This window comes from Anomaloglossus baeobatrachus, chromosome 4 (genome assembly GCF_048569485.1).
Source record: "Anomaloglossus baeobatrachus isolate aAnoBae1 chromosome 4, aAnoBae1.hap1, whole genome shotgun sequence".
NCBI lineage: Eukaryota > Metazoa > Chordata > Amphibia > Anura > Aromobatidae > Anomaloglossus > Anomaloglossus baeobatrachus.
In genome coordinates, this window is record NC_134356.1 from 414,925,545 (window position 1) to 414,937,675 (window position 12,131).

General features: G+C 47.7%; 1 protein-coding gene across 1 annotated transcript in view; it reads left to right on the plus strand.

Moving 5' to 3' along the window:
* Positions 1–434: 434 nt before the first annotated feature.
* The window catches only part of COPG2 (coat protein complex I subunit gamma 2), a 168,170-nt gene continuing 156,473 nt past the window's right edge, over positions 435–12,131 (plus strand). Inside the window, exons 1-4 of the mRNA XM_075342611.1 lie at positions 435–554; positions 4,893–4,945; positions 6,672–6,752; positions 11,822–11,893. Coding sequence (XP_075198726.1) covers positions 518–554; positions 4,893–4,945; positions 6,672–6,752; positions 11,822–11,893 — 243 coding nt within the window. The 5' untranslated portion in view covers positions 435–517. The remainder of the gene's footprint in view (positions 555–4,892; positions 4,946–6,671; positions 6,753–11,821; positions 11,894–12,131) is intronic.

The window sequence follows — 12,131 nt, forward strand, 5'->3', positions numbered from 1 at the left end:
CTACCATTTTTAATTGTTGGATTGTGGTCCCCATAGACTTATATGAGGAGCGGCGTCCAGCCAGATATCTGGGATCAATTCTGGGCCTACACTGATTTTTTATTATTTAAATCTAGTTAGTTTGGCTGGTCCCAGATATCTGCGAGTCCGTCCATCCTATTTTTGTAGTGCTCAGCCTATATGAAGGCAATGTTCCTGCACTTACCACACCAGACCCTCTAACAGACATAATGTGTGAGTAACTCATGCCATATTTTTGTATATTCTTTTCACATATTATAACCCCTGCCCTGCAATATCAGGACAGATGCCACTGACTGCACAGGCGCCAACAGACTCCTTTCCCAGTCACAGTCGTCGCGCAGCCGCATTCGCACCGTACTGGAGAAGTCACATGACCGCTGTGCGGTCACGTGAGGATGGGGCGTGAGTTCCGCTTGAGGTTTAGGCGCATGCTCAGTACGGTTACCCGTGTTGCGTTTTCTCACCGGTACCGGGAACTAAGACAGCACCGGAAATGATTAAGAAATTTGACAAGAAGGACGAGGAGGCGGGTGAGGCTTGTCTATGTGTATGATTCTTGGAGATATTGTGTCCACTCCGTGCAGGCCGCAACGCCGCGGTCTTTCCTGAAGCCGGAAGTCTTATGGTCTCCGTCACAGGGAATCTAATGGCTGCGTGTTATAATGTTGGAAAGTGGTAATTCCCGGAGCGGGTGGTCGCTGATGTGCAGGGGCAGAGCTGACATCCCCATTCTCCGCAGCCTCCATACTAGCACATAGGACACAGTGCACACAGCTGAGCAGGGCTGGGATGTAAGGAGCCTTCAGCCGAGACTGTCACACATGGTAATAGAGCCTGGCCTCTACATGGTAATCTGGCTGCAGAGCGGGGTAAGACATAGGGCCCAGCCATCAGGAGCGCTCCTGTATGCAGGGATCATGGTGCTGGAGTCATCAGGAGCAGAGAACACCTGTGTCTGTTAATATGGAGCGGGGTACATCTGTGTGCGCCTCTATGAATGAGGAGGAGCTGGGTACATCTGCGTGCGCCTCTATGAATGAGGAGGAGCTGGGTACAAATGTGGGCGCCTCTATGAATGAGGAGGAGCCGGGTACATCTGTGGGCGCCTCTATGAATGAGGAGGAGCTGGGTACATCTGTGTGCGCCTCTATGAATGAGGAGGAGCTGGGTACATCTGTGTGCGCCTCTATGAATGAGGAGGAGCTGGGTACATCTGTGGGCGCCTCTATGAATGAGGAGGAGCCGGGTACATCTGTGGGCGCCTCTTTATGAATGAGGAGGAGCTGGGTACATCTGTGGGCGCCTCTATGAATGTGGAGGAGCTGGGTACATCTGTGTGCGCCTCTATGAATGAGGAGGAGCTGGGTACATCTGTGGGCGCCTCTATGAATGTGGAGGAGCTGGGTACATCTGTGTGCGCCTCTATGAATGTGGAGGAGCTGGGTACATCTGTGTGCGCCTCTATGAATGAGGAGGAGCTGGGTACATCTGTGGGCGCCTCTTTATGAATGAGGAGGAGCTGGGTACATCTGTGTGCGCCTCTATGAATGAGGAGGAGCTGGGTACATCTGTGTGCGCCTCTATGAATGAGGAGGAGCTGGGTACATCTGTGTGCGCCTCTATGAATGAGGAGGAGCTGGGTACAAATGTGGGCGCCTCTATGAATGAGGAGGAGCCGGGTACATCTGTGGGCGCCTCTATGAATGAGGAGGAGCTGGGTACATCTGTGGGCGCCTCTTTATGAATGAGGAGGAGCTGGGTACATCTGTGGGCGCCTCTATGAATGTGGAGGAGCTGGGTACATCTGTGTGCGCCTCTATGAATGAGGAGGAGCTGGGTACATCTGTGGGCGCCTCTATGAATGTGGAGGAGCTGGGTACATCTGTGTGCGCCTCTATGAATGTGGAGGAGCTGGGTACATCTGTGTGCGCCTCTATGAATGAGGAGGAGCTGGGTACATCTGTGGGCGCCTCTTTATGAATGAGGAGGAGCTGGGTACATCTGTGTGCGCCTCTATGAATGAGGAGGAGCTGGGTACATCTGTGTGCGCCTCTATGAATGAGGAGGAGCTGGGTACATCTGTGTGCGCCTCTATGAATGAGGAGGAGCTGGGTACATCTGTGTGCGCCTCTATGAATGAGGAGGAGCTGGGTACATCTGTGTGCGCCTCTATGAATGAGGAGGAGCTGGGTACATCTGTGGGCGCCTCTTTATGAATGAGGAGGAGCTGGGTACATCTGTGGGCGCCTCTTTATGAATGAGGAGGAGCTGGGTACATCTGTGGGCGCCTCTTTATAAATGAGGAGGAGCTGGGTACATCTGTGTGCGCCTCTATGAATGAGGAGGAGCTGGGTACATCTGTGTGCGCCTCTATGAATGAGGAGGAGCTGGGTACATCTGCGTGCGCCTCTATGAATGAGGAGGAGCTGGGTACATCTGTGGGCGCCTCTTTATGAATGAGGAGGAGCTGGGTACATCTGTGGGCGCCTCTTTATGAATGAGGAGGAGCTGGGTACATCTGTGGGTGCCTCTTTATGAATGAGGAGGAGCTGGGTACATCTGTGGGTGCCTCTTTATGAATGAGGAGGAGCTGGGTACATCTGTGGGTGCCTCTTTATGAATGAGGAGCTGGGTACATCTGTGGGCGCCTCTATGAATGAGGAGGAGCCGGGTACATCTGTGGGCGCCTCCTATGAATGTGGAGGAGCTGGGTACATCTGTGGGCGCCTCTTTATGAATGAGGAGGAGCTGGGTACATCTGTGGGCGCCTCTTTATGACTGAGGAGGAGCCGGGTACATCTGTGGGCGCCTCTTTATGAATGAGGAGGAGCCGGGTACATCTGTGGGCGCCTCTTTATGAATGAGGAGGAGCTGGGTACATCTGTGGGCGCCTCTTTATGAATGAGGAGGAGCCGGGTACATCTGTGGGCGCCTCTTTATGAATGAGGAGGAGCCGGGTACATCTGTGGGCGCCTCTTTATGAATGAGGAGGAGCCGGGTACATCTGTGGGCGCCTCTTTATGAATGAGGAGGAGCCGGGTACATCTGTGGGCGCCTCTTTATGAATGAGGAGGAGCCGGGTACATCTGTGGGCGCCTCTTTATGAATGAGGAGGAGCCGGGTACATCTGTGGGCGCCTCTTTATGAATGCGGAGGAGCCGGGTACATCTGTGGGCGCCTCTTTATGAATGAGGAGGAGCCGGGTACATCTGTGGGCGCCTCTTTATGAATGAGGAGGAGCCGGGTACATCTGTGGGCGCCTCTTTATGAATGAGGAGGAGCCGGGTACATCTGTGGGCGCCTCTTTATGAATGAGGAGGAGCCGGGTACATCTGTGGGCGCCTCTTTATGAATGAGGAGGAGCCGGGTACATCTGTGGGCGCCTCTTTATGAATGCGGAGGAGCCGGGTACATCTGTGGGCGCCTCTTTATGAATGAGGAGGAGCCGGGTACATCTGTGGGCGCCTCTTTATGAATGAGGAGGAGCCGGGTACATCTGTGGGCGCCTCTTTATGAATGAGGAGGAGCCGGGTACATCTGTGGGCGCCTCTTTTTGAATGAGGAGGAGTTGGGTACATCTGTGGGCGCCTCTATGAATAGGGAGCATCGGAGGAGTGGGGTAAAAATCTGTGTGCTCTTCTTCACTTACTGGCATAAAAGCTTTAATGAATCAGGTCCAAAGAGTTTAGTTTTTGTTTGTTTTTTTTTGTCATTTTCGTTGCAGATATATTAGCTTGTAAAGTTGTTTTTTTTATGCTAATTTTCTAATGGATAATAGAGAAAATATTTGTATCTCTGCAGCCCCCATTCCATGATGTGGATAGTGTGACATGCTCGGACGGGTGCTCCTTTTTAAATGGGTTATTCCTATATACTGGAATGTGCAGTCACTTTCTATTTAGAAGGCTCCGACTAAAGCACATAAAGCCGTTTTCACACCAGCGCTAATACGTGCACATATTCGCATCACCGTCAAAGCTAGGGACTTGAGCTAACGTGTCTGTGTTACATTGTGAGGGCTCACGTTGCCATAGTGTTTTTTCAATAGTTGATCCAGATTATATCCCCAAGTGACGGCTCCATGGACATCTTATGACTCAAACTAAAGGCCCAGTCACACACAATGACTTACCAGCGATCCCGACAACGATACGACCTGATAAGGATCGCTGGTAAGTCACTGGGAGGTCGCTGGTGAGATGTCAGACCTTACCAACGACCCAGTAACGGTCAGTGACCTGTATAACTGTCTCGGCGGGCATTGGGACCCTGTTAGGAGGACGTTGGTAGGCGTCAAACACAGCGATGCGTTCTGCTCTGCCTTTTAAAGAAAATGGTCCGAACCATTCAGCAATGACTAGCGATCTCACAGCAGGGGTCTGATCGCTGGTAGGTGTCATACATGACAAGATCGCTGGCGAGATCATTGCTACGTCATAGAAACTGTGACTCGACAACGATCTCATTAGCGATCTCGTTGTGTGTGACAGGGCCTTAAGACCATCAGATCAGCTTGTGGTCGGCCCGATTCATCTGCTTATCATCCTTACAGGGGTTGTCTCCTGCAGACTATCTCTGCTCGTGTCCTTACAGGGGTTGTCTCCTACAGACTATCTCTGCTCGTGTCCTTACAGGGGTTGTCTCCTGCAGACTATCTCTGCTCGTGTCCTTACAGGGGTTGTCTCCTGCAGACTATCTCTGCTCGTGTCCTTACAGGGGTTGTTTTCTTCAGATGGTCTCCGATCGTGCCCTTTACTAGGCCCTATGGATAGACACTACAGTTGCTTATGTTCCTGCTTGAATATGACGGTATGAATGTCGATGTCAATCCCTGAGTCAATTATTCTTTGTGTTTTGTCTTACATTAGGAAGTGGCTCCAATCCCTTCCAGCATTTAGAGAAAAGCGCTGTTCTTCAAGAGGTGAGGCCTTCAGAATTCTCTTCTGGTATTTTACGTATGGTCACTGCCAGCTCACCCCGCTTGACACTGGTAGAGCAGAAATTCTGTATATTTCTCGTCTGCTGACTAATAAGTTACTATGCAGGACAGTCTCCTCCTGCTTTTATTCCCTATGATGTCCTGACTCCATCACTAATAGGTTTCTCCACCATTAGATAGAGAAGCTGGCCTCTGCCAGTGACAGCATGGAATTGGCATAAACATGAATATATACCTTCCATTGAAATCCATTGGCACCTCCTAATGCTATATTACCCCTGTGATGAAATGTGCACACTTGTGCAGTTATCACTAGTGTTGGCAGCTGAGTACTGGCAGTTTTAATGACGTTGTCCACTATTAGGCTATGTTCACAGTAGAAAAATGATTTTTCTTAAGAAATTTCTTAAGAGTGAAGGATTAGTGTACCTGCGTTAAAAAACGCACCAAAAACGCACCTGCGTTTTTGCCACGTTTTCGGTGCGTTTTTGGTGCGTTTTCGGTGCGTTTTTACTGCTGGTTGCTCCCTGCGTTATTGTTCCAATTATCTATGGCAAATAACGCAGTTAGCTGCAGAAAAGAAGGGACATGCTCATTCTTTTTCTTAAGAAAATCTACTGAAAGAATTTTCTTAAGAAAAAAACGCAGTGTGCGCACAGCTAATTTTTTTTGCCATAGGTTTTGCTGGGGAATGTCTGCAGAAAGGTTACAAGAATTTCTCAAGAAATTTCTGCAGCAAAAACGGACCAAAAACGCAGGTCAAAAACGCAGTGTGTGAACATAACCTTAAGGGCTTTTAACAGCAGGAGATTAATCACTAGAAGACTAGAAAACCTGCTGCCATTTAGTTGTCTATATTCATGAGCTCAACCCCACCACTGTCAACTTTCTGCCTATGCACAGTGTGTACAGGAAGCTGCCAATCAGACAGAGCTTGGCATTCAGGCAATGGGTATTATTATTTTACAATGATAGCACTTTACAGACATGATCAACACTGTCCCCATTGGGGCTCACAATCTGAATTCCCTATCAGGATGTCTGTGGAGTGTGAGAGAAACCCACGCAAACACAAATGGAACCTATAAACTTGCAGATGGTGTCCTTGGTGGGATTTGAACCTAGGACCCCAGCGCTGCAAAACTGCAGTGCTAACTGAGTCTCAAACCTGCTCATCCGCTCTCTGCGCTATTTCTCTTGCTGATCATGTGACACAACCTATGTCACATAACCACTGCAGCCAGTGAGCCGCTGCTGATCAGCTGCAGCATTCTCTATTCCGTTGGAGTGGAAGTGCGCTCTGACAGAATGATGAAGGCTGCAGCCAATAGGTCACCTTGTTTGTAACATGACTGCCAAAAGACAAAGCGCAGAGAGCGGATGAGCAATGCCTGCCCATGAGATAAGTATCCTGGGTTTTAATTTATGCAGCAGAGGGGAGCTGTTCATACGGAAATATCCAGTAGTAGACCCTTTCATTAATGGCCAAATCCCTGGTATAATTTCACTGGTGAAGCATTTTATACAATTCAATCTCACAAGGGGTCACGCTTCTGTATATTGATGTGAAGGCTCACTCATCTCTATCTTCTACAGTCCCCGAAATGTCAGCTCAGACCTGATTTCTGATAATATCCGCACAATCTAAATATTACACTGTTTTCTTCTAAACTATTGATGATTTGTATTAACCCGATTGTGACCGCAGGCTCGTTTATTCAATGAGACTCCAATAAATCCAAGACGATGCCTCCACATTCTGACCAAGATTTTGTACCTATTGAACCAGGTAAGCTAAATTGGTTTAATAGATTACGAAGAAGCACAATAATTGTATACCAATACAATGTAGTAATCAATCACCTAAGTGTATTGGGTAAGGTGCTATATACAGAAGACAGTGGGTAGCAAAAGACTAAGCTTCCCTCAAAGAAACATAAGGAAACATAGTATTTTAAGCTATTTAAAAATACAATTTTTATTGAAAAATTGAGATAAAATATAATCTGGTGACTCAGCAACAGAATTAATAAGTGGTAAAGCACACATGTAATGCAAAAAAGCTAATATACGAAACAATATCACAAAAAATTGTGCTATACCTTATTGATTATGCCTTAAAATGATCAATGGTACGCACAAAATGTATAACACAGGACATATATGATAGAAATACTGCAGATCAAATCAAGATAGGCTATTTATCTACGACAAGTAGTTGGTTAATACCTATGCAAAGGGAAGAAGTAGCATTTGAATTGTGCAGAATGCAGATTATAAAGTGCAACCATGATCGCAGATTAAAGAAGGTGCATTACCTAGTTGTGATGACTGTGAGGACACGTATGTGGCATACTCCTCTAAGAAAGGCTTGCCAAAACGCACATCGGGGAGCTGGCTGCCAATCGTCACAATGTCAGCTGTCCTGCCCGTCAGCAGAGCGTAAAAGAAGTCTCCGATCTATTGACTAACCTACTGTGTGCCAGCAAAGAACGGTGCTGGGCACAACAGGCAGGTAGATATCAACTACCCACCTGTTAGTGCTTAGGCACTTTTTTATTTTTTTTAAAGTCCCTAATATATCTTTTAACTAGTTTTATACTTGATAAATCAGATGTTTGCTGTCATAGGTATCAAATATGCTTTTTTTGTTTTATTTTATTTTAATGAGGGAAATAAAATTTATGACTCTTGGAAGCAGAGGAGAAATCAAAAGTGCTTAGTCTTTTTAAAGGGAAGCAGTCATCAGGATTTTCGTATATAAGCTAAAGCCAGTGCTATACTGGCACTATCAGGCTGATTCTCTACATACCGTGTTTTTCCAAAAATAAGACCTCCCCCAAAAATAAACCCTAGCAAGGATTTTCAGCATTTTCGGAGAAAGGCTTAAATATAAGCCCTCCCCCGAAAATAAGCCCTAGTCCCGCATCAATAATGAAGTGTCCGTGCAGCTAAAAAAGTTACAGATACTGCAGGACACTTCATTATACACAGCGGCACCCGGCAATCACACTCACCCGACACTGAGCGGCAGGACCTGCAGTGATCACACACCCTCACACAGCACACACACAGCACACACACATCTCACACACATCTCACACACATCTCACACACATCTCACACACATCTCACACACATCTCACACACATCTCACACACATCTCACACACATCTCACACACATCTCACACACATCTCACACACATCACACACACACCACACACACACCACACACACACCCACACAATCAGATCTCACACACAAACATCGGATCGCACACACAGTCAGATCGCACACACAAACATCGGATCACACGCAAACATCAAATCACACACAAACATCGGATCGCACACACATCGGATCGCATACACACTCACCTCATCCAGCGACACCGATCTCTTCTCACCGGGAGAATCCTGAGAGGCAGTGCAGCGCGACGAACAGGACCTGCGGCCGGACACGTGACTTGCTTTCATTCCCTGCTGCCATAAGTGCTGGATGTGATGTGATGTGATGTGTGTGTGTGCGCGCGTGCGTGTGCGCGCGTGCGTGCGTGTGCGCGCGTGCGTGTGTGTGTCTGTGTGTGATCGGCTGTGTGTGTCTGTGTGTGTCTGTGTGTGATCGGCTGTGTGTGTCTGCAATCGGCTGTGTGTGTCTGCAATCGGCTGTGTGTGTCTGCAATCGGCTGTGTGTGTCTGCAATCGGCTGTGTGTGTCTGCAATCGGCTGTGTGTGTCTGCAATCGGCTGTGTGTGTCTGCAATCGGCTGTGTGTGTCTGCAATCGGCTGTGTGTGTCTGCAATCGGCTGTGTGTGTCTGCAATCGGCTGTGTGTGTCTGCGATCGGCTGTGTGTGTCTGCGATCGGCTGTGTGTGTCTGCGATCGGCTGTGTGTGTCTGCGATCGGCTGTGTGTGTCTGCGATCGGCTGTGTGTGTCTGCGATCGGCTGTGTGTGATCTGCTGTGTATATCTGCGATCTGCTGTGTGTGTGTATATGTGATCGGCTGTGTGTATCTGATCAGCTGTTTGTGCCTGTGATAGGATGTGTCATGTGTATCTGTGATCTGCTGTGTATATCTGCGATCTGCTGTGTGTGTGTGCCTGTGATCGGCTGTGTGTGCCTGTGATCGGCTGTGTGTGCCTGTGATCGGCTGTGTGTGCCTGTGATCGGCTGTTTGTATCTGTGATCGGCTGTGTGTATCTGTGATCGGCTGTGTGTGATCTGCTGTGTATATGTGATCGGCTGTGTGTGCCTGTGATCGGCTGTGTGTGCCTGTGATCGGCTGTGTGTGCCTGTGATCGGCTGTGTGTGCCTGTGATCGGCTGTGTGTGCCTGTGATCGGCTGTGTGTGCCTGTGATCGGCTGTGTGTGCCTGTGATCGGCTGTGTGTGCCTGTGATCGGCTGTGTGTGCCTGTGATCGGCTGTGTGTGCCTGTGATCGGCTGTGTGTGCCTGTGATCGGCTGTGTGTGCCTGTGATCGGCTGTGTCATGTGTATCTGTGATCGGCTGTGTGTGCCTGTGATCGGCTGTGTGTGCCTGTGATCGGCTGTGTGTGCCTGTGATCGGCTGTGTGTGCCTGTGATCGGCTGTGTGTGCCTGTGATCGGCTGTGTCATGTGTATCTGTGATCGGCTGTGTGTGCCTGTGATCGGCTGTGTGTGCCTGCGATCGGCTGTGTGTGCCTGCGATCGGCTGTGTGTGCCTGCGATCGGCTGTGTGTGCCTGCGATCGGCTGTGTGTGCCTGCGATCGGCTGTGTGTGCCTGCGATCGGCTGTGTGTGCCTGCGATCGGCTGTGTGTGCCTGCGATCGGCTGTGTGTGCCTGCGATCGGCTATGTGTGATCTGCTGTGTATATCTGTGATCTGGTGTGTGTGTGTGTGTGTGTGTGTGTGTGTGTGTGTGAGACTGTGTGTGTGATCTGCTGTGTGTGTCTGGGATCTGCTGTGTGTGTCAGCTAGCAGCAGGGTAGGACGGCGTGCAGCACCGACCGGATATCACAGGAGGCCCTGGGAGCCACGCAGACGTCCTGGTCTGGTGAGTATGAGTCTCCTGGGAAGTGGGGGTGGTCTGTTTTTTTGGGGGGTAAACTTACCCCAACCGTGTTTCTCCAAAAATAAGCCCTAGTGCTTTTTTGGGGGGCAAAAAAAATATAAGACAGTGTCTTATTTTTGGAAAAACACGGTACCTGCAGTGGTCAGCTCTGATGTATAGGTTTTGAAATCCAAGAAAGTAAAGTTTATAAAATAATCAGCTTCTTGAGCGACAGCAGCTGAGGACCAGATAATATCTGGGGGGTATTCATAGTTATCGCCTCCCCCTGTTAGAATTAGCATCAGTATTATACCATCAATTTAACTTTTCACTAGCAGGACCTGTGTGAGGTCATATACATGTGACCAGAAGGTGCGGGGCCTCATCCAACAAAGCTGATACCAAGAAGCAACATTTCTGTTGGCTGAGGCCCCGCCTTTTCTGGTCACATGAGTATGACCTCACCACAGGTCCTGGAAGTGAAAAATTAAATCGATTGTATAATACTGATGCTAATTCTAACAGGGGGAGGCGATCATTATGAATACCCTGCAGAGATTATCTGCTCCTCAGCTGCTGTCACTCAAGAAGCTGGTGATTTTATAAACACTTGGATTTCAAAACCTAAACATCCGAGCTGACCACTACAGGTATGTATAGAATCAGCCTGATAACCTAAAGCCAGTGCTATACTGGCATTATCTGCGAAAATACTGGTGATTGACAACTTGTCAGCAGGATTTAGCACTATAAAGTAAAGTAAATCCATGGCCATAATAGTGTGATGCTGATTAAATGGTTCCCAATAGTAAAGAAATCCAATCTTTGCTTGTTGAATAATCTTCCTCTAAAGTTTTCATGATCATGTCATCTGTGCATTGCTTGTGCATTGGAGCAGGACTTGGGAGTAGGGTCTACTTCTCTGCTTGCCTCCTCTGTTTCTTCAAGTCACTGATTATTCAATGACCTGACTCTTTTGTAAAATTCTGCGCCGCCATGATTGCGGTGGGCAGTGCATACGCAGTATGATTCTACAGATAGTCTGCAGGTCTATAAGAAAATTGTGGCGCATGCGCAGACTGAGATTTCAGCTCATTGACTTCCTCATTAAGCTGAAATAACAATCTGTGCATGCGCAGCATTCGGTGCCATTTTTTTGAAGACTGTCTGTAGAATTGCCTTGCGTACATTCTTCAATAAAATAACACCGCTAGCAGCGCATGCGCAGATTGAGATCTCAGCTTAATGAAGAGGTCATTGAGATGAAATCTCAGTCTGCGCATGCACCGCACCTGGCATCCTTTTCTTGAAGACCTGTAGATTGAAGTAGAATTACACTGCGTACGCGCTGCATTATAAACTGCATTTTGTGTTTACTTCTGTTGTCTTTGTCTAATATTTACATTTCTTTGGGGATCTGAAACATTTAATTGTGACAAACATGCAAAAGAATAAGAAATCATGTCACGAAGGGCCACATTTCAGTTGCTAACAATAGTGATCGGAGCTCAGCACTAGCTGATCATGTTAAATGTAATCTAGCGTGCATCTGCCATGGGTAGAGGGAGCGCAGTCCCCTCCAAACACGGTAACTCCAGTGCAGACATAAGGGGTTAATACGTACGAGTGTAACCTAGAAGAGTTCATTGCTGTAATCTGATTTGATCCCATAAATATTTGAGATTAAACATGGCACAGGCTATTCTATGACTCTGCCGGAGAAAGATCCATTGTGTATAAGGATACAGGATTATGGAGGACAGAATTTCTATATAATAATCTTACAATTTTAAGATCCGTACAAATCATTGATTTTGTGTCTTAGGGTGAACATTTTGGAACAATGGAAGCCACAGAAGCTTTTTTCGCTATGACCAGGTTGTTCCAATCTAATGATGTAAGTAAAACGCTCTCCATACACGTCAGAATAATGTCATCCGCCCCTGCGGACATCAATGGTCGACAATATTAAGTGTGCGGCGCTGCAGGCAACTGTTTGTCTGGAATGATGGTGGACTGTCAATGGCCTTGTTCTTTTAGAAACGCATATAGAGGTGGTTGTCCGCTGAAGCGTCGTTCTACCAAAAGCCTTCTAATTTGTCTATTTTTTTTATTTTTGTTTTGTTCTTAAGAAA